Consider the following 26,855-nt stretch of genomic DNA (forward strand, 5'->3'; position numbering starts at 1 on the left):
AGGGAAGGGTAATTTGAAAGAGTAACTGATCTCAATTATAAGGGTAAATGGTTCTTATTTATTTTTGATTTCAATTTAGTTTGTGCTGTTTTGAAGAAAATTTATTATTTTAAAAGCCTATGGTGATTTTTGTTGTTAATTTAAATCAATTTGAATGGTTCAGACTGACCATTAAACCAGCTCAAAGCCACAAGCCGTCAAAAGGCCATTAAGATGTCTCAGAGAAGGTTCTCGATCCACCTCCTGAGGCCTGGCCCCTCTTGTGGATGGCCCCTCTTGTGGATGGCCCCTCTTGTGGATCGCCCCACTTGTCAGGACAGCTCCAGCAGCCAGGCCTCCAGCTCGTTTGGACCGCAGGCTGTGGAAAGTGGGTGCGGCTGTGGGGTGGTGCAGCAGGCGAGACAGGGTGATCTGGCCTGTCCTGGGAGGTGGGCAACTGAGGAAACTGTCCGTGTTGGTGGCACAGCTTCAGCCTTGAAGCACCAAATCTGAGGACCCCGGAACTGCTGAGTTACCCTCCCATGTGTACCACTGGCATTTACTGGGCAGTAGGACACTTGGTTCGTTGGAAAGCTTTACTCTCCATGCAGTCCAGATGTGCCTCAGAAGTACTTGAGTGGTTCGAATAGATGTCAATCAATTAAGAATAAACGTATGTTAAAGTAAATTTATTTAATTTTACTAGGTAAATTAAAAGGTTTAAGATGCCATACACAAGTTATGTCTGGATGGGACGCTGGGAAATTTTCCACTGAGGATTTGCCTGTTGCAGTAAGCTTTCAAACCTAGTGGTGCGCGGCGGAGGTTTTAATGTGTCAGGAAGTCCCTGATGTCTCTGCTTTCTCGCCAGTTATAGTGAGTGGAGCCCTGAGCAGATTGAAGACTTCGATCACTCCCCAGCCTGACAAGTCCACAGGTAGGTTGTGTCTTGCTGATCCCTCACTATCCATTACTTCCGCTCCTGGGCTCCAAAAGGAACGTCATGCCCTGGTTTCTACGGTTTCCCATCTGCCTCCACCACACAGTAAATTGTGTTTGGAGCATAAGGACTCCTAGAATCTGAAAAGGCCATTCAGCCCAAACCAGCCCATCCTCATTCTAGAACATCCACCTACCTACAGAAAAACTCCGAGGATCCAGCACACCCGGGATTTTTGGTGGTGTTAGATTAGTGGACTGTTGGATGTAATTTCTATTAACAATATGCTTTTAATTCACTTTTTTTGATGTTACACAGCATTATAGTGCATTTTCCAGTGAAGCAGGCAAGTGTAAAGGAAGCACAAGAACTGGAGTCCAGTGATTGAGAAGGGAGCTCAGCAAACGTTATCCAGTGAGCCAGATGCTGAGCCATTAGGATTTCTGAATAGTCGGCCCACAGATTATTTGCCCTTTCACCTGGCATAGGGGATGATGTTACGAAGAATTCTTTTCCCCCTCTTTCCCCCCCCCCCCACCCCCCCCCCACTTTCTGATACAGCTTTGCATTCCAATATGATTGGTTGCACAACTCTGGCCTCCCATTATCATGTTATCAGCTTGTTCATGACTCTCATTAATTCCCAACTGTCCCGCAATCACTGTGTGTGGTTAATGTGTTGGGGTTTTCGCCCTTTCCTGAGATGGGAGACTAATGTTTGCATCTACTGCCCTTGTCCTCCAGAAGTGACCAAAAATGAGCTCGGGGGTGAACACAAGGTCATGACCCACTTGGAAGCCAAGTCAAGTTTATTGTCACATACACAAGTGCGGTGAGGTACAGGTGCAATGAACAACTTACTCACAGACACGTAGGTACAGACAACACACAGAATTTATACATAAATTATACAAGACAGTGAAGAGGGAAAAAAAAACTATAATAACTTGCATATTATTGAATATCTTTAACTGAGTGTCCAAGGTATTCACAGAAGAATTGACCATTCGACCAAACAAGATAATGAGACACTGGCTGTTTGATCAAAGGGCTGGGCTTTAAGGAAGGGATGGGGTCAGGGGTGAGGTGGAGGAATAGAATTCCACGTAACTGAATCGGAATCCAGCACTCCTGGTAGTTGTGTCTGGGGAAATTGCTGATCAACTGCTCCTTATTTCATCAGACATTAGAGTGTTGGAGGGAGGTTGTTTGACCCACTTGTGCCTTTGCAAGCAGTGTGAAGGAGGTGCTTCTCTCCCCCAACTCTTCTCTGCACACTGTCCCTTTGGATCTATTCAATTCTCTTTTCACCATTAGAGTTGAATCTGCTTCCAACACCCCTTCAACCAGGTTGTTCCAATGCTGGACAGGCAAATTAAGTATCTCCTCCTCTCTCCTCTGATCCTTCCCATTACTTTAAGTCGGAGTTCTGTGGACCCACCACTTCTGCTGCTGAGTTTTGCTTCCTGCCTACCTTTAATCAGGTGGCAGCCGGTAGACATCCCAGGAAGCCTCTGCTGTGGGCATCTGGACAGGCTTTGTTGTCAGTTCTGCTCCCCACAGCCCTCTGTGATTTATTTTTTTATTATGAGGTCAATGTTTCCCAATCAGTTCATTGAGAAGCACTTCAAACACCTAAAATGTCTTGAGATAGCACGGTGATGGAAATGCTGTCAGGATGTATATTTGGAAAGAAGAATCCCCCTGTTTAGGAAATAAACTGCTTGGTTGGTATTTTGAGGCTTTACGATGTGCAGTGTCTCTCTTTCCAGTTAGTCATCAGCAAGAAACAAGTCCTGTGGTTGAAGCTACGCTCACATCCAAGAGGAAGGCAGCTGACAATTCTGCCCGGATTTCAGGCATCACACCGAAGAAGAGGTACTCATCCGAGCAACCCCAGCCCGCGTGCCTTTCGCTTTAGATTCAGTTTTAAAACAAAACCCAGTGCCATCTAAATGTGGACTTCCAAGTCCTTATCACCTGTCCTTCACTGTCCTTGCACTGTCCTGAGTGATTCACCTGACTACAACAGCATTGGAGTGTGAAGGTTGCTATGTAAGTTCAACTTTCTGTAACAGCCTGAATTAAGTGGAAAGATTCCACTTGCAATTGATTATTGTGCTATTCATAGAAAACCTACAGCACAATTCAGGCCCTTTGGCCCACAAAGCTGTGCCGAACATGTCCCTACCTTAGAAATTACTAGGCTTACCCATAGCCCTCTATTTTACTCAGCTCCATGTACCTATCCAACAGTCTCTTAAAAGACCCTATCGTATCCGCCTCCACCACCGTTGCCGGCAGCCCATTCCACACACTCACCACTCTCTGAGTAAAAAACCTACCTCTGACATCTCCTCTGTACCTACTCCCCAACACCTTAAACATATGTCCTCTTGTGGCAACCATTTCAGCCCTGGGGAAAAGCCTCTGACTATCCACACGATCAATGCCTCTCGTCATCTTATACACCTCTATCAGGTCCCCCCTCATCCTCCGTCACTCCAAGGAGAAAAGGCCAAGTTCCCTCAACCTGTTTTCAGAAGGCATGCTCCCCAATCCAGGCAGCATCCTTGTAAATCTCCTCTGCACCTTCTCTATGGCTTCCACATCCTTCCTGTAGTGAGGCAACCAGAACTGAGCACAGTACTCCAAGTGGGGTCTCACCAGGATCCTATATAGCTGCAACAATACCTCTCGGCTCCTAAATTCAATTCCCCGATTGATGAAGGACAATACACCATATGCCTTCTTAACCACAGAGTTAACCTGTGCAGTTGCTTTGAGTATCCTATGGACTCGGACCCCAAGATCCCTCTGATCTTCCACACTGCCAAGAGTCTTACCATTAATACTATATTCTGCCATCATATTTGACCTACCAAAATGAACCACTCCACACTTATCTGGGTTGAACTGCATCTGCCACTTCTCAGCCCAGTTTTGCAGCCTATCTATGTCCCGCTGTAACCTCTGACAGCCCTCCACACTACCCACAACACCTCCAACCTTTGTGTCATCTGCAAACTTACTAACCCACCCCTCCACTTCCTCATCCAGGTCGTTTCTAAAAATCACAAAGAGTAAGGGTCCCAGAACAGATCCCTGAGGTACATCACTGGTCACTGACCTCCATGCAGAATATGACCCTTCAACAACCACTCTTTGCCTTCCGTGGGCCAGCCAGTTCTGGATCCACAAAGCAATGTCCCCTAGGATCCCATGCCTCCTTTCTCAATAAGCCTTGCATGGGGTACCTTATCAAATGCCTTGCTGAAATCCATATACACTACATCTACTGCTCTCCCTTCATCGATGTGTTTAGTCACATCCTCAAAAAAATTCAATCAGGCTCGTAAGGCAGGACCTGACTTTGACAAAGCCATGCTAACTATTCCTAATCACATTATGCCTCTCCAAATGTTCATAAATCGTGCCTCTCAAGGTCTTCTCCATCAGCTTAAGTAAGACTCACTGGTCTATAATTTCCTGGGCTATCTCTACTCCCTTTCTTGAATAGGGGAACAACATCCGCAACCCTCCAATCCTTCGGAACCTCTCCCGTCTCTATCGATGATGCAAAGATCGTTGTCAGAGGCTCCTCAATCTCCTCCCTCGCCTCTCACAGTAGCCTGGGGTACATCCCATCCGGTCCCGGTGACTTATCCAACTTGATGCTTTCCAAAAGTTTCAGCACCTCCTCTTTCCTCATATCCACATGCTCAAGCTTTTCAGCCTGCTACAAGTCCTCACTAGAATCATCAAGATCTTTTTCCATGGTGAATACTGATGTAAAGTATTCATTAAGTACCTCTGCTATTTCTTCCGGATCCATACACACTTTCCCACTGCTGCACTTGATAGGTCCTATTCTTTCGTGTCTTATCCTCTTGCTCTTCACATAATTGTAGAACGCCTTGGGGTTTTCCTTAATCCTGCCTGCCAAGGCCTTCTCATGTCCACTCCTGGCTCTCCTAATTTCCTTCTTAAGCTCCTTCCTGTTAACCTTATACTCTTCCAGATCTCCAACATTACCTAGCTCTCTAAACCTTTTGTAAGCTTTTCTTTTCCTTTTGACTAGATTTATCACAGCCTTTGTACAGCACAGTTCTTGCATCCTATCATAACTTCCCTGTCTCATTGGAACATGCCTATGCAGAACTCCACACAAATATCCCCTGAATATTTGCCACATTTCTTCTGTACTTTTCCCTGAGAACATCTGGTCCCAATTTAAGCTTCCAATTTCCTGCCTGAGAGCCTCATAATTCCCTTTACTCCAACTAAACGCCTTTCTAATCTGTCTGTTCCTATCTCCCTCCAATGCTATTGTAAAGGAGATAGTGTCCATAATTCTTTCTCCAAAATGGTCTCCCACTGAGAGATCTGACACCTGACCGGTTCATTTCCCAATACCAAATCAAGCACAGCCTCTCCTCTTGTAGGCTTATCTACATATTGTGTCAAGAAACCTTCCTGAACACACTTAACAAACTCCATCCCATCTAAACCCCTCGATTTATGGAGATGCCACTCAATATTTGGGATATTAAAATCTCCCATCACAACAATTCTGTTATTCTCACACCTTTCTAGGATCTGCTTCCCTATCTGCTCCTCGATTCCTTTCAATAGTTGGCACTGATGGCAGTGAAGTACTGATACTGTTGTTTGGATGACTGTGGTACTTCCACTGAATGGTACTTTCCCTGCCTGAAGGGTGTGGAACTGGGGATAGGGTGTGGGGTTGCAGAGTCTCGGGATGAACGGTTGGCCATTTGAGATGGCGATGATTGTTGAGATTTTGGAATTCTCAGCCCACAGCACAACGACTGATCAGCCGTTGGGAACATTCGAGCTTGTAATGGACAAACTTGTGGACACTGAGTGAGTCAAAGGTTCAGAAGGTGAAGTAGGAGCAGGAGGAGGCCGCTCGGCCCTTCGAGCCTATCCTGTCATCCAGTTTGACCGTGACTGATCTGACCTTGGCCTTTGCTCCACTTTGCCTGTTCCCCATAATCCTTGAATCTGCTGTAGTTCAAAAATCTGCCTGAGCAGTTTTGACTTAAGTATATTCAAGTCCGTTGAGACCCTCAGAATCCACCTTTCAATAAGATCACCTCATTCTTGCAAACGCCAGTGACTATCAGCTGATCTGCTGCTAGTCCTCTCAACACACATTCACTCCAACCAAACACAACATTGAATCCAACAGTTTTTGTCCCGTTCTGAACTTGTAGCTAACCAACCCTCCATCTGTACTGACCTTGTGCAGCAGTACCTTTTAATCAAGACCTATTGAAGGCCTGCTGGCAATCCAAGTACAGTACATCAACTGGTTCCCCTTCTCATTGTGTCCTCCCAGAACCCTAATACATTTGTCAAGCACAAATTCCTTTCATAAAACCTAGGCTGATTCTGCTTGATTATATTAAGATTTTCTAAATGCCGTAGTACAACTTAAAACTGAATTTTCCCAATCACCTGTCACACTAACTGAGTTGAATAAAGGTGTGAGATAATCCACTGGGGCCTGGATATAAAGATCAGTCACCATATTGTACAGTGGCAGAGCAGACTTGATCGGGCCTTTAGCCCACACCAGCTTCTATTTCCTGGCTTCCTATTTAGCCAGTGTTGTAATTGTCCCTTTTCTTACCTCCTGCAGGAGATCGGTGACCGACTCCATGGATGTGGAGCCTGAACCTCGCGTGGATAGTGGGAGTCCAGGAGCGGAAGACTTGCCCCCTGCAGGTCTCTGCCTGTTGCGATCTTCATTGTACATTCGCAGTGGATGTTCTGCAATGGGTGGCTAAACGGTGAATGTAGGGGGTGCAGATGTGGGGCAGCCTCGAACGGAGGTGGGAGAAGTTTCCAGAGGGGAGGGAGATGACTGGGGAGGAGCCAGAAATCAGTGAAGAGGCATTGGAGGAAACCTGTGGGTGGAAGGGGGAGATGTGGGGCCACACATGTCGGGGGGGGGGGGGGGGGGGTTAGTCCACCGGGATTTTAAAGGGGTGAGGGTGGTAATATGGCAAAGTGGTTGGGCATTAAGTTGTGACCATGGTGGTGGGAAGACCAGGTTGTCCTCATTAGGAGACCAGACACTTGCCTCTCATGAGTTTTGGTCATAACCAGGCTGTCAAATTCCCAACAAAGTCGGGTGCCTCCTGATGGGAACTTCGGGGACTGATGGAGACCGGGAGAGGTCAGACCCTGGTGAGGCGGGTGGAGGGAAAGGGGGGGACACGCTCATGGAAGAGGTGTTGTAGGTCAGGGAGGAAGCAGTGGGTGGTTCATTGTGTCCTTCGGAGAATCCAGTCGGCAGAAGGCAGCTGTGGAATTACCGATGGGAGGCAAACAGAGAGGTCGGGGTGGGAGTGGTGATGGGGTGGGGAAAATTTGATCTTGGTGATGTTATGGTCACCGCTCAGCCCCACCCTGGGGGTGCAGCTTCCCCTCCCGTTTATGGAATCGTACAACGGTACAGCACGGGCAGGCCCTTCAGCCCACCTTGTCCATTGCCGACTCTGATGCCTATCAACACTAATTCTATTTGCCCACATTAGGCTCGTATCCCTCTACACCTTTCCTATCCAAGTACCTGTCCAAATGCCTTTTAAACGTTGTAATTTTATCTGCCTTTACCACCAGCTCTGACAGCTTATTCTAGATATTCACTCTCCTGTGTATAGAAAAACTGGCCCCTCAGATCTCCTTTAGAGTTTTCCCCTCTCACCTTAAACCTGTGCCCTCTAGTTCTAGACTCCCCACTCCAGGGAAAAGATTCTAACCATCTATCCTATCCAAGTCCCTCCACGAGGTAACCCCTCAGCCTCCTACGTTCCAGTGAGAATGGACACAGCCTGTCCAGTCTCTCCTTATAACTAACAGCCCTCCATTCCAGGCAACCTCCTGGTGAATCCCTTCTGCACTGTCTCTGTCGCTGCCACATCCTTCCTGCAGTGTGATGACCAGAACTGTGCACGATCCTCTGTGTTCTAACCAATGTTTTTGCAAGGCTGCAACGTGACATCCCAACCTGTACAAAACTGGATACAGGGACTATGTTTCCCCCGTCTGGAGCAGAGGGGTCACAATCCCAGGATACAGGGCAAGATATTTAGGACACTGATGAGAGATTTCTTGATGCCGAGGGTGGTGAACCTGTGGAAATCATTATCAATTGTACTAGTTCTATTTTACAGGGTTACGGCAGTATGGTGGTTAAATTACTGAAGTAGTGATCCCGAGACGTGAGATCGAATCCTGTCACGGCTGCTGGTGAATTTAAGTTTACTTGATCAAGTAGTCTCTCCTGAAGGCAAGGAACGATGATAGAGCAGGGGAGGAGATCCATGGAAAACCATCCTCTAAACTATTGTGGAGTCTGGGTTGGACACGGCCATTTGGTGCATTGAAAGTCATTGCAGACCAATCTAATCAGCCCCACTTTGCATATTATTTTCTCCCAATTTAGTTGTGTGAGCACTGTTAGACCCTGTTGCTACCTCACTCACTGGCAGTGAATTAGAGCACATTGCCAACCTTTGCAAAAAGAGTTTCCTTGTATCCCCGTCATTTTAAATCTGCATCTCCTGGTCCTTAAACCATCCACTAATGGGAACAGCGTCTCTCTTTTTATCCTGTCAAAACTCATCATGAACTCAACATGGCGGCACGGTAGCGTAGCGGTTAGCGCGACACCATTACAGTGCCAGTGATCGGGGTTCGATTCCCGTCGCTGTCTGTAAGGAGTTTGTACGTTCTCCCTGTGTCTGCGTGGGTTTCCTCTGGGTGCTCCGGTTTCCTCCCACATTCCAAAAGACGTACAGGTAGGTTAATTTGGGTTTTAAAATGGGCGGCGCAGACTCATTGGGCCGGAAGGGTCTGTTGCCACACTGTAAATAAATAAAATTTTTTTAAAAATTTAATTTTAACTTGTCCACCACCTCTCAATCTCCTCTCAGTCCAAGCCCAGCTGTTCCATTCTGATATTTGAAGAGATGGCCTGTTAGTCTCCCTCCCTGGGATAGTTGGATTGTTTTTTTTTGCAGATTTCAGCCAGGATGAGGATCTGTTTTCTGCAGCATCTTCAAGCCCTTCTGCGTTCCTGAAGCCTATGAAGGAAGGAGACATCCTGTCAGCAGGGGGCAGGAGAATTCCATCTACCTCTTCAGCGACCAGGATGGGAAGCAGAAAAGCAGGAAGTAATGGGGAGCAGAGGTAGGGGCCAACACCGCACCGTTGTTGCTTGGGCGGAGATCCACCGTAAAGAAGGTGGATCATTTGGTTCATGTAAGTAACCTGCCCTTTGCCCCCAATGTCCTCTACAACCAATGAAGGATTTCTGAATTGTAACACAGTTGTGATTCAGCTTGAAGTTAAAAATTGTAGATAGAACATAGAACAATTACAGCACAATTCAGGCCCTTCGGCCCACAAAGCTGTGCTGAACATGTCCCTACCCTAGAAATTACTAGGCTTACCCGTAGCCCTCTATTTTACTCAGCTCCATGTACCTATCCAACAGTCTCTTGAAAGATGGCCCCCTGTTTTACCAGAGTTGTGCTTTAACTGACATATCAGCTGGTAATACTGAGAGAATTCTCTGCACTTGCAGAATTTTTTGACGTTGGCACAGGAGGTAGGTTTTGGGTGCCAATGGGAGAGGGAAATCTGAACTATAAAACAGTTTAATTATCTGTGATTCTCTGAAGTTGTGGAATTGTGCTGAAGTGGCGTGATCCCTTTGTGTGGAGAAGTGATGTGACGTATCCAGTCTGGCAGTACAGTGACACAGCAGGTAGTGCTGCTGCCTCACAGCTCCAGAGACCCAGGTTCAATCCTGACCTCTGGCGCTGTCTGTGTGGAGTCTGCACGTTCTCTCTGTGACTGTGGATTTCCCCCGGGTGCTCCGGCTTCCTCCCACGATCCAAGGATGTGCAGGTTGGGAGTTTAATTGAATACTGCAAATTACCTCAGTGTCAGGAGACTGAAGGGGAGTTGATAGACACTTGAGAGGGAAAGAATTGGGGGAGTAGGATAGATGAGATTGCTCTGAGGGCTGACATAGATTCGATATGTCATAAGGAAATTGAAAAACTGTACACCGGCTCCTTCTAACCAGGTCCTATGATTTGAGAATTGCCCGTATGAAATCCGTTACCTGAACTGTGGAAGCTGAGATTAACAGCAGAGAGGGGCACTGCAAAGCCAGGCTTTAGATAATTTGCCATGAGTTCCAAACTCCCTCCCTGAACCTCCTGAGCTCCATTTAGATGTTCCACCTCTTTGACCTGCAGTCTTCCTGCATGGTTCAGCCTACAGTTCTGCTCGATAATGCTTCTGCAAAGGACCTTCCTCCGAGGTGCTCCGTAAACGGGAGCAGTTGTCCTCTTCACATTGTGACTCCCACTGAGGTGTACACGGGCTCGCTTGTACACCAGAGCGCGGATGTTGGGGCTGCAGGAGCAGGCTGGTTAAGCAGCTGGAGTTCTAGATCGTTGATCCAGAGACGGTTCAGATCCCACCAAGACAGCTGTGGAATTTAAATTCAAGTAGTGGAATGAATATGGGTGCTTTTCAAATGCAGTTGACAGTCCTGGTTTTTGCAAGCTCGCTGGACTGTTGTAAAAACGTATTTGGTTCACTAACGCCAGGGAGAAGTATCTGCTACCCTTGCCCTGTCTGTCCTGTGGGCATTTCCAGCTGCACCAATGTGGTTGTCCTTTCAATGCCTCCTCTGTTGAGGGGCAATTAGGGATGGACAATAAATGCTCATGGTGGCAGTGATATCCATGTGCCAAAAGAAATGTACCGGTGGTGAGTAGTGTGGCTGTGTAGGGGAGGCTGGGCAGGGAGAATTGCACATTTAAACAAACATAGGGTACAATGTGAACTGATAAACCTGACTCCAGTTCAGCAGCCTTGCGCAGTGGGAGTGTGACCATCCCTCCTGGAGTATGACCAAACCATCTGCTTCCCTCGAGGCAGCATTTCTGCAGTAACGTTTAAGAGAGTGTTGTTTGCCTTTTGCAACAAGAGTTGTTTGTCTGCCATCAGCTTTTAATTTAAAGTTGGTTGCAGAATGAATTGTCGAACCTCCACTTGTAGAGCCCTCCTTTAAAATTCTTGAGGCTTGAATTGTTCTTGTTTTTTTAAGGATAATAAGCAAAGAAAAACCCAAAGACCTATTTAAATGTTTTAAAATACTGTTTTATACCAATAAAACAATGTTGGGAATGTGTTTTATAATGTCACCCATGTATTTTGGGTTAAGAACAAGTCTACCAAATGAAAATCTTCTGGATGTTCTGCTGAAGAGATCATCTCCCACAGCACCATTCCCAACCCCGGACTGGGTCATCTGACCCAGACTGACACCCCCAGGGTACACTGGGGGAGTGCAGCACTGCTACTTTATTAAACTCTCTGTTCCCTCAGGTGGACGATTGTACATCAGGACTTTGTAGGCGACTGCCCCAGGTCCTGACCAGCACCTTTTCTAATGGAAAAGATAACCTGATCATTGTGACATTTGCAGTCTGAGGATTCGGGGATAATTTTCTGCTCCTTTTCTGCTTCACCAGTAAAAATGCTTCAAAAAGGCACAATTTTGACATGACCTGGAAAACCACTCCGTTATTCCAAAATGCTATGACAAAATTTACAAAGAACAAAACCAGTCGGATCATTTGGCATCGAGCTGTGCGTCGGATTTTGCTCTCTGTCACTGGGTCAGTGTCCTGGATTTTACCAATCCCTTCAACCTGTGGCTGGCAGTGGCTCAAGGGAAACGGCAGTAAATTCTGGCCTTGTACGTTGAGAATGGAAGCGCAGTGTTCTGGGACTTCCTGAAGCTGTGATCTGTTCTTTGGAGAGTCGCACTCCCAATGATTACCCAGTGATGCTTGTTGGGAGAGAGACGTTGGGGATACTGCCCTGGTTAAACTGGTATACTTAAGCTTGTCCAAAAAGAATGTTCGCTTGGTCGAAGTGTCCCAGGGCCACTGAGCTTCTAATGTAGATACAAGACTGCAGATCCTTGAATCTGGAGCAACAAACAATCTGCTGGAGGAACTCAGTGGGTTGAGCAGCATCTGTGGGAGGGGGGGGGGGGGGGGGGGAGGGTGCGGTGGGGGAAGGAATTGTTGGTGTTTCAGGTTGAAACCCTGCATCAGGAGCTTCTATTGTAGTCTGAAGCCTCCTTTTTCAGGGGAGGAAGTTAGATGTGAAGTTTTTTTTTGGGAGGGACAAAAATGTACCTGGCACAGTTCTTTTATGAGCTTTCCCTTCCTTGGGAAAGGCACAACCATAGCAATGCCTGACTGGTGGGATGTTGCGGTGAAAATCTCCGAAGCCTTTTCCCATTGCCCCAGGAACAGACCATCCCGTGTTTCTTCATTTTACATAAATCTACTGTCTTCGAGTGTGGATGTTTGAATTTGCTGTCTTTGTGCTTCCCAGAGTTCCATTGAAGAAAGCAGGCACTCCACGTACAGTAGACCACTGGGAGAGGGTCGAGGAATCGCCACAGTGCCTTGGTCTAGCTGGGAGCGAAGATTCAGTAAGTTGCATCTGTATTCGGTCACGGGACTTTGTGAAGGTGTCGCTTTAAATTGGGGGCACAATACAACCCAGGATTTGGAGAATTGTTCAGATTAAGTGCAGCACCCCAATCAATCCCATCAAACAAATTTCTTCCATTGGAAGATGGGATGATTTAATTGACCACTGTTGGACACTTTCCCCAGTGCCTTGTCTTGTGCCTGGCGTCCAGGTCAGGTTAGTCGACATCCCGAGATGCCGCGTTTGGTGTCAGTGCAACACCCAAGAGTAGTGTGGATTGGCCTGTACCGACACTGGCCCAGGGAGAGCGCAATGTGTGGAATTGTGGAGCAGGGAGTGAGCCTTTAGACTGAATCATGTCTCTCCCAACATACCAAGTGCTACCAGTAAGTTATTTTTCCGCAGTGCTTTCCCTAAGACTTTTCTGACCCTCGTTTTCCATTATCCAAGTCCTCCTTTCACAATGCCTCCCATTCCCAATCTCTCCAGCAATCTTCACCCTCGACACCTGCCCCAACTCCAGCCTCCCTCACAGGCCGTAACAAGAGAAAGCAACTTGTAAAGTAATCAGACTCACTATTGGACTGAATTACCCATTCCCCTCCCGGACAGACACCCGTTGGACAAATCAGAACAGGAAAAAAATGGATTATACCAAACACCATTATATTAATAAAGTTAAATCTTTGTGAAAGCTTATTATTCATGAATTCGGTGCAGTCAAACGATTTGAATTCAGGCCAGAGGAGAGACTTGCTGCCGTCAGTGGAATAGGCCTATCATGGTGATGCACTGGAGAAGGCAAAGGGGCGGGCGTATGGGAGGAGGGGCGGGCGTACGGGAGGAGGGGTGAGTGTATGGGAGGAGGGCACCAGGTTACCGCTGGGTTTGTGCTACCCAGGCAGAATATGTTTTTCCAGTTTACGTTCGGCCTCTCCCATAGCGGTGGAGAAGGCAGAGGACAGACAGGTCTAAGGTTTAGGGTGAGGGGGAAAGATTTAGAAGGGATCTGAAGGGCAACGTCCTCACGCAGAGGGTGGTGGGTGTGTGGAACCAGCTGCCAGAGGAAGTGGTAGAGGCGAGTACCATTACAACGTTTAAAAGACATTTGGACGGGTGTATGGATCAGAAAAGTTTAGAGGGATATGGGCCAAACACAGGCAAATGGGATTGGCTTAGGTGGACATGTCGGTCGGCACGTTGGGCTGAAGGGCCTGTTTCTGTGCTGTGTGACTGTATTGGATCTCTTTGTCCTGGACTCCCCCAGCAGGGGAGATAGCTCCCCCCTCCCTCTCCAATCCTTCAGAGGCAGGAATATCCCCGCCATTTTGGTCAGCATGGGCGAGTTGGGCCTAAGGGCCTGTTTCTGTGCTGTATAACTCTGACTTTATGACCCTGGGTTGGTTTAGGAGTGGGAAGGAGAAATGGCACACAGCTGGAAGCTGGAGTTGGCCGTTGTGGATAGAGCACAAGTGCTCTGAGAAACGGTAGCCTAGTTTACGCTTAACGTAGAACATAGAACAGCACAGCACAGAACAGGCCCTTTAGCCCACAATGTTGTGCCGACATAGCTAATCCCCCCTACCTACAGAATGCCCATAGCCCTCCATTTCCCTCTCATTCATGTGCCCATCCAAGCCCCTCTTAAAGTCCCCCAATGAATTTGCCTCCACCACCCTATCAGGCAACGCATTCCAGGCATCCACCACTCCCTGTTAAAAACATACCCCTCACGTCTGTTCTGAACCTACCCCCTCTCACCTTAAATGCATGCCCTCTGGTATTGGATCGCTCAATAATAGGTAAAAGATATTGCTTGTCCACTCTATCTGTGCCCCTCATAAATTTTATACACGTCCAACAGATCACCCCTCAGCCTCCGCCGCTCTAGAGAAAAGAGCCAAAGTTTGTCCAGCCTCGCCTGATAGCACGTGCCCTCTGATCCAGGCAGCATCCTAGTAAACCTCCTCTGCACCCTCTCTAAAGCCTCAACATCCTTCCTGTAGTGAGGTGACCAGAATTGCACGCAATACTCTACATGCTGCCTAACCAGAGTTCTAGAGAGATACATCATAACTTCTTGACTCCTCGACTAATGAAAGCAAACATTCCATGAGCCTCCTTTACCACCCTACCCACTTGTGTAGCCACTTTCAATGAGCCATGGACTTGCACCCCAAGGTCTCTCTGCTCTTCAACACTGTTAAGGGTTTTGCTTAGATCCATATTTATACAGCGAGGAAACGGGCCCTTCGGCCCAACTCGCCCGCACCAACCAAGGTGCCTATCGACCCCGGTCCCATTTGCCTACATTTTGCCCATTTTGCTCTAAACCCTTCCTATCCATGAACCTGTCAAAGTATCTTTTAAGTATTGTAATTGTCCTCACCTGTACCACTTCCTCTGGGACCTTGTTCCATATCCCCACCACCCTCTGTGTGGAAAGAGTTGCCCCTCACATCCCCTTTAAATCTTTCTCCTCTCCCCTTTCCCTCTAGTTTTAGACCCTCCTACTTGGGGAAAAGACTGCGACAATCTATCCTATTAATGTCCCTCATCATTTTATAAACCTCTATAAAGTCACCCCTTGGTCTCCTTCACTCCAGGGAAAACAGTCCTAGCCTTCCCAGTCTCTCTGAGCCCTCCAGTCCAGGCAACATTCCTGTGAATCTGTCCTGCATCCGCTCCAGCTTGACGCACACACGCGCGCACACGCGCACACACGCGCACACACGCACACACACGCACACACACACACACACTCTTTACTCAATGCTTCGGTCGATGAAGGCAAGCATACTACATGCCGCCTTCGTCACTCTGTCTACCTGTGTCGCCACTTTCGGGGAATTATGTACCTGTACCCCAAGGTCTCGCTGTTCGTCATCAGTCCCCTGGACCCTACCATTCACTGTCTGTCCTGCCCAGTTAAACCTTCCAAAATGCATCACCTCACACTTTGCACTCTCTGCCATTCCTCTGCACAGTAACTGTCCCATCACTGATGTTAGGCTCACCAGTCCATAGTTCCCCGGCTTGTCCTTGCAGCCCTTCTTAAATAAAGGCACAACGTTAGCCACCCTCCAGTCTTCCTCACCTGTGGCTAATGAAGATACAACAATCTCTGCCAGGATCCCAGCAGAGATTTCCTCCCTTGCTCCCCACGATATCCTACAATCCATCTGGTCAGGCCACCACCTTTTGTAATGTCGATGTGATTCAGGTCATCACTGTTCTCTTCCCTGAACTCACTAGCTGCATGTCCTTCTCCATGGTAAATGCAGACGAGAAGTAATTATTTAAGACCTTGCCCATCTCCTGTGGCTCCACACAAAGACAACCACATTGATCCTTAAGGGGCCCTACCGTCTCCCGAGTTAGCCTTCTGCTCTTAATATACAGAGTCGTAGAGTTCTACAGCACAGAAACAGGCCCTTTGGCCCAACTGGTCCATACCGACCAGGATGCCCCGTCCAAGCTGGTCCCATTTACCAGCGTTTGGCCCATAACATTACAAACCTTTCCAATCCGTGTACCTGTCCAACTGTCAGGTACAAAAGTTGTCGTACCTGCCTCAACCACTTCCTCCAACAGCTCATTCCACATACACACCACCCTCTCTGTCTTTCTTTAAAAAAAATGTTGCCCCTTAAGTTCCTATTGAAACTTTCTCCCCTCAATTTAAACCTGTGCCCTCTAGTTCTCGATTGCCCAACCTTGGGAAAAAGACTGAGTGCATTCACCCTATCTATGCCCCTCGTGACTTTATACACCTCTATAAGATCACTTCTCAGTCTCCTACGCTCTAAGGAATAAAGTCCTAGCCTATCCAACCTCTCCCTTTAGCTCAGTCCCTCAAGTCCTGGCATCATCCTTGTAAATTTTTTCTGCATTCTTCTAGTCTAATAAGCAGTGTGACCAAAACTGAACACGATACTCCAAGTGCGGCCTCGCCAGCATCCTGTACAACCACACCATGACCTCCCAGCTTTTATACTCAGTGCCCTGACTGAAGGCCAGCGTGCTAAGTGCCTTCTTCACCTGTCTATCTATGACTTCACTTTCAGTGAACCACGTACTTGTACTTCAAGGTCCCTCTGTTCTACAACACTCCCCAGGGCCCTGCCGTTCACTGTGAAAGTCCTATCTGGATTTGACTTTCCAAACTGCAACACCTCGCACTTACCCGAATTAAACTCCATTTGCCATTCCTCGGCCCACTTACTCAGCTGATCAAGACCCCCCCCCCCTGTAGTTTTTGATAACCTCTTCACTGTCCACTGTACCACCTATTTTAGTGTCATCTGTAAACTGACTAAGCACGCCTTGTACACATATGTAAAGAATCTTTTAGGATTCCTCTTTACCCTGTTTGCCAGGGATATGGCTGCTGAGGTCAGATGCGGCAGAGACGGAGGTAGGTATGAGCAATGGTGGGGTTATAGAAAATGGCAGTGGCAAGTCCATCTCCTGGGGTGGAGACAGCGATCCAGAAACTGAGGTGTCAGTGATGGTCCAGGCGAATTTGAGGGCAGGATGGAAGTTGGGGCAAAGGTGATGAAATGGCCAAGTTCTGCATGAGCGCAGGAAGAAGCGCCAATGCAGTCAACGTTGCGGAGAAAGAATTGGGGAGGGTGTGCCGGAATAAGTTTGGAACATGGACTGCTCCACGTAGCCAATAAAAAGACAGGCGTAGCTGGGGCCCATGCAAGTGCCCACGGCTGTGTCTCTGATTTGCAGGAAGTGGGAGGAATCAAAAGAGAAGTTGTCGAGGGGAAGGACAAGTTCTGCCAAATCGGTGAGAGCATTAGTGGGGGGGCACTGGTTAGGTCTTTGTTCAAGAAAGAAATAGAGGAACTTAAAACCTGGGGGATGGAGATGGAGACCAGACACCCATGGTAGTAATTAGACAGCTGGGACAAGGGACTTGGAAGTTATCGAAATGGTGGCGGGCATGAGAGGTGTTCTGGGTGTAAGTGGGAAGGGACTGGACAAGGGGAGACAGGATGGAGTTTGGGAATGAAAAAAAATGGGTTCAGTTGAGCAAGAGCGGGCAGAAACAATGGGCCTACCAGGACAGTCCTGTCTATGGATCTTGGGTAAGAGATGGTGCCCCAACCCCACACTGCTCGCTTCTATCAGGTTGGAGGCTGTGGATAGGAGGTCTCCTGATGTCATGAGATCTGTAACAACCCAGGAGACAGTGGCCTGGTGTTCGTTGGTGGGTCATGGTCCAAGGGAAGGTCTAAGGAGGTGTCAGAAAAGTGGTGATTGGCCTCTCCCAGGTAGAGGTCAATGCGCCAGACCACAACGGCACCGCCCTTGTCTGTGGGTCCGAGGCCGTTGTTGGGATGGAGAGCTGCGCATTCAGAGGCTGCGAGCTGGTCAATGTCTCGTTGGCAATTAGAAACAAAAAAGGTCTAGAGGGTGAAAGGCCAGAAGGGGATGTCCGAGTGGAAGGGGAGTGTTGGAGAGAGGATTGTGGGGGCAAGGATTCCTTGCTAAAAAAATGGGCACAGGTGGAGTGACAGAAGAAGAGCTGGACGTCATGTCGGGCCTGGAAGGAGGTGCAGCGGTGGGGTGAGCGATGGAGGGGTGGCCAGGGGAGTGGTGAAGTCGTGGCAGGGGTGGAGCTGGGGTGAGGGGGGGTGTCAGAGGAAGGAGGGAGAGCTCGGGGGATATCGGAGTGGGGGGAAGAGAGGCTGTAAGAGAAGAGTGAGGAGGGAGAAGGATTGGGGGTGGGATATGGGACCAGGAGGTCGGGAGGTGGGATCAGACAGTTGGGTGTGGAGGGAGGAGGCCCCAGTCGTGCGGTGGGTCCTGGGGCCATGCAGATGAGAGAGGACAATGAGGTGCCATGCTCACTGTCTCCGGGTTGGATGGCAGGAGATTTAGTGGAGGTTACTAATTAAAGTTCGGTACTGGTTCCCTCTGGGGCAGTACTCACAGGGAATGGGCATGGGCACAGGCTCAGTTGTTTGAGCTGAGAGGAACTGGGTGATTAGGCAAGGTGTTGTATATGGTCTCGCAGCTTGGTGTGCCCGGCGTTAGGACTGGGTGGAAAGTAGGAACACTTGGCAGAGTTCCACTCTCACACTCGATCAGCCAGAGATCTGTTAACAGATCTGCCTTCCCTTTGATCCTTGCTCTGTCACAGTACAAGAACGTTGCACTTGTGATAAATGACATCCTAATGTTTTCTTCCCTGCCTCTTCCTCAGAAGTTCAACCCCCCCTTGGACTTGTCTTGCTGTGATTGGATGGCCCCGATCTCCTGTGGTGGTTTGGATGGAACCCCATCGCCTGGAACAAGTGTCCTTTCAACCCCAGTGACTCAGGACAACGGCCCACAGGGTGGTGGTACGTACTGAGGGAGTCAGGTGACCCACAGGGTGGTGGTACATACTGGGGGAGTCAGGTGACCCACAGGTTGGTGGTACGTACTGGGGGAAGCAGCACTTGAAACCAGCACTAGATTCCATCTAAGTATGGAGCATGCACTGATGTTTGTCTGCAGCTTGCTGTCATTTACTGGGTTGTACTGAGGCAGTGCAAGTGCACCAGCACAGATCTTCAGGCATTTAAGGTATCATTCAGTAGATAAGACTCTTCCCTTTAAGTCAGGAGGTTAAGTGTTCAAGCCTGACTCCAATTGCCACATCAACAAGTCTGGGCTGCTGCTTCCAGTGCTGTGCTGAGACAGTGCTGCTTTGGTTAATGACCAGACCTTATACTGAGGAGTGTTTCTTTTTCTCTTGGAAATGGAGTGTGGGGGTGGGTAGTTCTCCTCGATGTCCAAGCCGGGCCCTTCAACAAACAGCAGCATGAAACTTGATCACAGATTCTCAGTAACAGCACTGCAGACAAACTGTACTACATTAGCTTCGAGTTTTGGGACCAGCTGAGCTCATGAAATCATTTGTTCATTTAATCCTATTATTGGCTTCATGGTACAAGGCCTCTATGAGAGGTGCTCCCCAATGCCAGCCTGTCTGATACCAAGCATGTCTTCATCTCCTTCTCTAGTAATGGACTCTTCTCTTTTGAACTGGCCAGCTACAGAGTCCTTTGATGCAGTGGTTGTCACTTCTTTCCATGTGAAGGCTTTTACTTGCAATGTCCTTTTATTTATTGATTTCAACAGCCAGTTGTTACATTTCTATTTTGTGAAGTAATCTCCTGTGCTTCTCGTAGCTTTTGTTGAAGCTTAATGTTAGATTGGCCAAGTTCTCCTCAGCTGACGGTCCTTTCCCAAGGATTTGATGAGCTTCAGTGTGATCGCATCTTATTGTGAAGCTTTCCATCACATTTTCTGCTGTTGATGTTGAGTCTGATGGATTTACCTCCTAGCCACATTTATGGCCTGCCAGCACAATTGTTTACATAAAATGTCAGTTGAGACTGGTTTGAATTCACATGCCTCTTGAGGTTTAGCCTGGGCCCTTCTTTAACCTCGTGTAGTCCTACACTGACGACATTGTCATCATTGGTTATCCAGCCATGATCTTGGCTTTTCCAGCTCCAAGCTGTGGAAATTCCCTCACTAACCTCCTCTCCATTCCTCCTTGCTGTTCACAATCTGACCACTGAACAGTCTGTGAGTTACTCGGTATTATGTGGGTTGGTATCAGTGTTCCTGTTAAGCATTTCCTCACACGCTAGAGAGCCACATCAAAGGAACGTTGTTGCTTCGTGGGAAATGATGAGAGCCCAATGCACTAATTAAAAGTGACCTATTTCTCAAGGTAAAATTTGTTTGATGGAATAAAGTAAATCCTCACAATGACTGACTCATATTGAACGTCTTGCGTTTTGTTCCCTCCAGACCTTTCCTGTCGGAGTGAATGGGAAGACCCTGCTTCCCCTCTATCGCCGTGCTTGGTCTCTAACACGTTGTCTGGTGCCAAGCTAAGCATGGGTGAAGCCGCTTTCCTGGAGGACACATCTTGTCCCATCACTAGCCCATCAGATCCCGTGCTCAGAGCCAAGGACCCCCCTCACATGCCGCGCAAGGTGCTGATGCCAAGTATCACTGACAGCCCAGAGAGAGCAGGAAAGGATCGGCTATGGAAAGGTTGCAGAGATGCTATGAGGTTGGACTTCAGCCCGTCTGGTGACTACGATGTCTCTTTGCCACATTTTCTTCAGTGTGGTTCCATTCTGAATTGTAAGGTAGTACGCCGATCATTAAGCTTGCCCGAGGATATTTCGGAGAACTGGGAGTGCGGGGTTGGAGAGGCTGAGATGGCAGCTGGTCCTGAAGTCCAGCTGAAGGCTTTGGGAAGTACTTCACCTGTGGCAGGAACTGAGAATTCACAAACCTTTAGCAGTGGACATACTCAGCAACCAATATCTAACACGGGGGCATATCACCATGCCACAGACTTGGTAGGCTATGTGGGTGATATGATGGCAGGTCCCCACGTATCTGAGGGACTGGCCACACCCATCATTACTCACATGGAGAACTGTGCTTCAAACTCCTTGTACGACACAGAAGCTGAATTAAGGTCAGCAAAGAGTTGCAAACCTGTGCCCCATGACCCAATGAGTTATACTAGTGAAAAGTCCCACCCACAGCCAAGTATAATGGAACTGGCCCGATCCTCTGTGACAGAATACATCCGCAAATTTAACAAGCTCTCTGTAAAAAGGGGCGGTTTGAAACACAAGTGCCCAGTGAGTTCCAAGCAAACTCCACAACAGCGTTCCGTGCTGAGGTTTGCCCAGCAGGCGAGTACGTTATTCAGAAGAAAGCCCGAGGGACGGAAGCAACAAGGCACCAGGCAGCCCATGAGAAGGTCCTTAAGTCTTGAGAGCGCTTTGGAAATGTGTAGGGACCTAGAGGAGCTGAAGGGTGATCTCACCACCAAGCAGGGTGTGATTGTTGCGTCTGAATCAAATAAACCGCCATGTTCAGGTGCTTCGGAGCAATGCAGGTTTATCGGTGATGTCGCAAACTCTGAGAGAGACATCCAGGCTGAGTCCAGGAGAAGACCTCCCCTGAGGAACAGAGAGACGCCAATATCCCCAGAAGTGTCTCGAGGTAGAGTAGAGTCTCATCACCCCGGCAACAGGTACCCAGCAATGCACATGTATTAAGACTGCTGCCCAGAAAAATGTTTTGTTTTTAATGTGAGATTATCGTAGGGATAGTGTTTGTAATCTGTGGAAAGTGTTTCATTACATGTGGAGGCTTGAGAAAATTTTGCAGTTTTATTTAGGTGGATTGGAAGCAAAGTGACTGTCCCAGTTTTTGTGACGAGATGTTAGTCTTGCCACTCTCATCAGGTTTCATTGGAGAGTTTCCTGAAGTGTTGACATTTGCTGGTGGTAAGTTTTGCACCACATGCCATACTTCAGAGAAGGGGGTGGGGGGGGGGGGGGTGCATTGTGACAATGTCCAGTCTTTGTGATGCCAATAGGTTGGAGATTCCAGTGTCCTGTTGTGCCTGATTGGAAAAGGCTTCTTCCTCGGGAATGCCAGTTACAGGGCACCTTGTGTCATTTTAATGTTATGGTTCTGTAGAGCCAGCTTTGTCATGTACAAGTTCAAGTAATGCTCAATACTGGTTTTAATAATTTTCACTTGAAAAACATTCATTTTTACTCCATCTGGCGTGCTCTGTTTTCATTGCAAAAACTTGTTTATCTCTAAGGTATATGTTTCTTCAACAATCCAAATAAATTCTTGAAAATCAGATTGTGCCTTAATGATTTAACCTTTCATTAACTGCAGTTCGGAAATGGATTTTGGATTGCCCTTTTAAGTATCAGGACAGGCACGGTAATGTAGCGGTTAGCATAATGCTTTACAGTGCCAGCGACCTGGGTTCAATTCTTGCTGCTGTCTGTAAGGAGTTTGTACGTTCTCCCCGTGTCTGTGTGGGTTTCCTCCGGGTGCTCCGGTTTCCTCCCACATTCCAAAGACATACGGCTTAGGAAGTTGTGGGCATGCTATGTTGGCGCTGGAAGCGTGGCGACACTTGCGGGCTGCCCCCAGAACACTCTACACAAAAGATGCATTTCACTGTGTGTTTTGATGTACATGTGAGAAATAAAAGATATCTCTTAATTTTAAGTGATGTCAATAATCTTGGTCTGTTGTTCAAAAAACAGGCTTGTAGGCTGTGGGTTTAAGACCTAATTATTAGCAGAGGTTGGGTTGGGGGAAGACTAGGATTCTGTTTAGAAACCACCACCGCACTTTGTGGAACCGGTGCTGCCTGGTGTGCAATGGCCTCGGGCAGTGGGGCTTGCACCATAGTGCTCTAACGCTGGAGATACTCAGCAAGTCGGGCAGCAACTGCGGGCAGAGAAACAGTTAATGTTTCAGGTGGATGAACTCCCACCAGCACTGGGAACATTAGAAATCAAAGATGTTTGAAGTTGCAGAGCTGGAGAAGGATTGCATAAAAGGGAATGTCTGCTGAGAGAAAATGGTGATGGTTCATCACTGCTAATCTGTCTTCAAATGCAAATGGCAGATGAATTAGGGCAAAAATGTTGGCCACTTCTGATGCAAACTAGAAAGGCTGGCTTTCTGAAATAGTTGGACTCAGTATGAAGTCCTGAGGGCTGTAACGTGCCAGATAGCTGACTCACGGCATTCCAGCTTTTTTTTGGGATTGGCTTTCATTGATAGATGCTTTAATGTGGAGCTTTCACAATCATCGCAGTTGGTGATCATCAGGCAGAATGTGACTCTCCAAAGATGTCAGAGCAGGTGACCAAAAGCTTGGTCAGGAGATGACTTCGAAGGAGCATCTTAGAGCTGAGGGGGAGAGAGAAGGCTAGGGATCTTGACAGCTGGAGCCGAAACTGTGAGTGCTGAAAGAATGAAAACTGAAGGCATGCAAGAGGGTTGAATTGGGTGGGGACACAGAGGGTTGTGTCTGGATGAGGTATCAGCACGGTGAGGGGGTTTGGAAACAGGAATGATCATTTGAAAGCAGCAATAGCTGGTACAGGAGTTGGGTTATCAGTATTCCGATCCGGACAGCTGAAGGTTTGATCTTTTTCCCTGTGTGATGTGACAAGCCCCATCCCTGACGTCCACCCTGTCATTCCCATCTGCCAGCACTGGCCCACACTGCTCTCCCTTCCATTCTCCACATCCACCTCCCCCATGAGATGGAGAAAAGATCCGACAACACAGAGGCTGTGTGCAGATGGGAGGTGCCTCCCGCAATGGATCTTACTGGGCAGGTTGATGCCTTCCTTGGGTCGAGGCCACAGTGTCTGTGAGCCGTGCAGATTCTGTGAGGACTGCCCACTGCTTTCAAGGAGTGCCAGATCCATAGACCTGCATGTTCAGGTCAATGAGGTTTATTCACCACATTGAATGTGTCGCTCTGTTCCCCCACCTGGAGAATGAGTGTGCGCCACCATTTATATGTTGGCCGCTGTTTCTCAGAATGACTGGTGAGCTTTTAAATGCTTTGGTGATTAGTTTTCCCCAAATCCTTGACAACAGGAGTACAGCACCATAGACCTGTGAAAACACAGAACAGAAGGACAGGCCCTTCGGCCCACCATGTCTACACCAACCATGACACCAATCTACCTAATCCCATCTGCCTGCCCACAGTTCGGGTCACTCTATTCCCTGCCTGACCCCGGGAGCTGTCTGTGTAGAGCTTGCACATTCTCCATGTGTGGGTTCCTTCCATGTCCCAAGGAAGTGCAGGTTTACTGGCTGGTGTAAATTGCCCCTTGTGTGTTGGCGAGGGGTAGAATCTGGGGGCCGCTGACTGAGAATGTGGGGAGAATAAAAACTGGGATTAGTGTAGGTTTGTGGTTGATGGTCGGCGTTGACTCTGGGCCTGTTTCCATGTGGTATCTCTCTCTCGGATTCTGACTCCATGATTAAAAACGTTAGCGTTGATTTCCGCACACCACCAGCCTTGTACGGTTCCTTTTGGCCAGTGTTTCTCCCTCCCCCATCTTAAGTGTGTCAGTCCTGTAATTAGGGGCACCACGTGCTGGGGAAGTAAGGGTGGTGGAGTGATGGAACAAGCCCCCTGCCTACAATCAGAGTGTTAAGGAAGTGCACATATAAAATGTTTATTGAAACTACCACCCACCACCTAAAGTCGTCAAAGTTAAATTCCTTCTTACACCACCAATTCTATTTTTAAAAGGCACAACAAATACATATCCACATCCTCGTGTGATAATATTCTCAGCATTTTATTTTTTGGGTTAATCTTGATGTGCGTGAGAGAGTGTCATACCGTGCACAGAAATCCTTGGTTTTATTCCCTGTCTCTTTCTGTAACTCTCAGATTCAGCTCATCTTTTTCAGAAGCTGAGCCATAACACAGAGTGCTTCCAGATTTCTTGTAATACACTCGGGCTCTTTGATATTCATTTTATATGTGGAAATGTTTGCGTAAGCTGTTTGTAAATTTACAGAGGTGTTGAGGTGGAAGACACTTCTTTGGTTGCCAAGGAGCTGTGTGCTTCACTTTTACTGACCATTAAAGGAAAATCCCATCAGAAGTCCCCAGTTCCAGAAGTCTGTCAGGTTATCACCATTAGTTCAGTGGTTAAAGCCTTTTTCTCCCCTGCATTGTCATAGCAACAAATGGAAGCCAATAAGTGAGTGTTGAATATAGATCATAGATTCCGAGCACTGATGCACAGGGTGAGGTTGTTTGGCTTTGTAAAGCAGCTTGCAATGACTGGGAAGAGCCTGTCCGCTCTGCTACAATCATAGAGGCAGTTCTACAGCTCACATCCAGGCCCTTCAGCCCATCGTGTCTGATCATCAGGTACCCATACTAATCCTATTTACCAACCCTTGGTCCATAGTCCAAAATGTTTTGATGATTCAAGTGTTCATCTAGATACTTAATCTATACGAGTCTCTCCCTCCTCAAGCAGTGCATTCCACATTCCACCAAAAAGTGAGATCCCATCTAAACCCCTTGCACTCATAATTCTATGAGCATTAAACTAGTTACGGAGAAAGATAGTACTAGTCCACAGGTTGAAGTTCTAAATAGGGGAAAGGCTGACATTGATGGCGTTAGGCAGGAACTTGCAAAGGTGCATTGGGAGGCTGCCAACAGATAAAGGGACAGCTGGTACATGGGAGGCTTTTAAAAGTGCGTCAGGGAGAGTTCAGGCCCAACATGTTCCCATTACAGTGAAGAGAAAGGCTGGTAGGATTAGGGGACTCTGGATGACAAGGGATATTGAGGCCCTGGTCAGGAAAAAGGAGGCATATGTCAGGTATAGGCAGCTGGGATCAAGCAAATCCCTTGAGGTGTATAAGGGATGTAGAGAAACACTTAAGAAGGAAATAAGGAGGACAAAAAGAGGACATGAGGTATCCTTGGCAGATTAAGTAAAGAAGAATCTGTAAGTATATTAAGAGCAAAAGGGTAACTGGGGTGGGAATAGGTATTGGTTTATTATTGTCACTTGTACCGAGGTACAGTGAAAAACTTGTCTTGCAAACCGATCGTACAGATCAATTCATTACACAGTGCAGATACATTGAGTTAATACAGAATGCATTGAGGTAGTACAGGGTAAAAACAACAACAGTACAGAGTAAAGTGTCACAGCTACAGGGAAGTGCATTGGAGGCAGACAATAAGGTGCAAGGTCACAACAAGGTAGATTGTGAGGTCAAGAGTCCATCTCATCCTATAAGGGAACCGTTCAATAGTATTATCACTGTGGGATATAAACTGTCCTTGAGCCTTGTGGTACATGCCCTCAGGCTCCTGTATCTTCTGCCTGATGGGAGGGGGGAGAAGAGAGAATGACCCAGGTGGGTGGGGTCTTTGATTATGCTGGCTGCTTCGCCAAGGCAGCGAGAGGTAAAGACAGAGTCCAAGGAGGGGAGGCTGGTTTCCGTGATGCGCTGGGCTGTGTCCACAACTCTCTGCAGTTTCTTGGAGTCCTGGGCAGAGCAGTTGCCAGACCAAGCTGTGATGCATCCAGATAGGATGTTTTCTATGGTGCATCGATTAAAAATTGGTGAGTGTCAAAGGAGAAAGGTCTCCTCGGTATGGAGCCAGGAGAGATGGGCAGGGTGTTAAATGAATACTCCTTATCTGTATTTATTGTGGAGAAGGTCTTGGACTCACTTATTGGCTTCCATCTGTTGCTATGACAATGCTTTGACCACTGGACTAAAGGTGATAACCTGACAGACTTCTGGAACTGTGGATTTCTGATGGGATTTTCCTTTAACGGTCAGAAAAAGTGAAATGGACATCTCCTTGGCAGATAGACCTGTGCTCTGACCGCTGTGACCGTCTGGAGATCCCGGCTGCCAGCCATTTTAATTCCCCTCCCCATTCCCACACTGATCTGTCTGTCCTCAGCCTCCTCTGCTGCCAGGGTGA

At 47.7% G+C, this 26,855-nt stretch overlaps 1 protein-coding gene across 1 annotated transcript in view; it reads left to right on the top strand.

Annotated features, from left to right (window-relative positions):
* LOC127586267 (uncharacterized) overlaps nucleotides 1–21,782 on the top strand; it is a 65,740-nt gene extending 43,958 nt beyond the window's left edge. The window contains exons 7-13 of the mRNA XM_052044073.1: nucleotides 851–916; nucleotides 2,692–2,797; nucleotides 6,588–6,673; nucleotides 8,977–9,145; nucleotides 12,389–12,488; nucleotides 18,711–18,849; nucleotides 20,315–21,782. Coding sequence (XP_051900033.1) covers nucleotides 851–916; nucleotides 2,692–2,797; nucleotides 6,588–6,673; nucleotides 8,977–9,145; nucleotides 12,389–12,488; nucleotides 18,711–18,849; nucleotides 20,315–21,591 — 1,943 coding nt within the window. The 3' untranslated portion in view covers nucleotides 21,592–21,782. The remainder of the gene's footprint in view (nucleotides 1–850; nucleotides 917–2,691; nucleotides 2,798–6,587; nucleotides 6,674–8,976; nucleotides 9,146–12,388; nucleotides 12,489–18,710; nucleotides 18,850–20,314) is intronic.
* The last annotated feature ends 5,073 nt before the right edge of the window (nucleotides 21,783–26,855 follow it).

This window comes from Pristis pectinata, chromosome 35 (genome assembly GCF_009764475.1).
Source record: "Pristis pectinata isolate sPriPec2 chromosome 35, sPriPec2.1.pri, whole genome shotgun sequence".
Lineage (NCBI taxonomy): Eukaryota > Metazoa > Chordata > Chondrichthyes > Rhinopristiformes > Pristidae > Pristis > Pristis pectinata.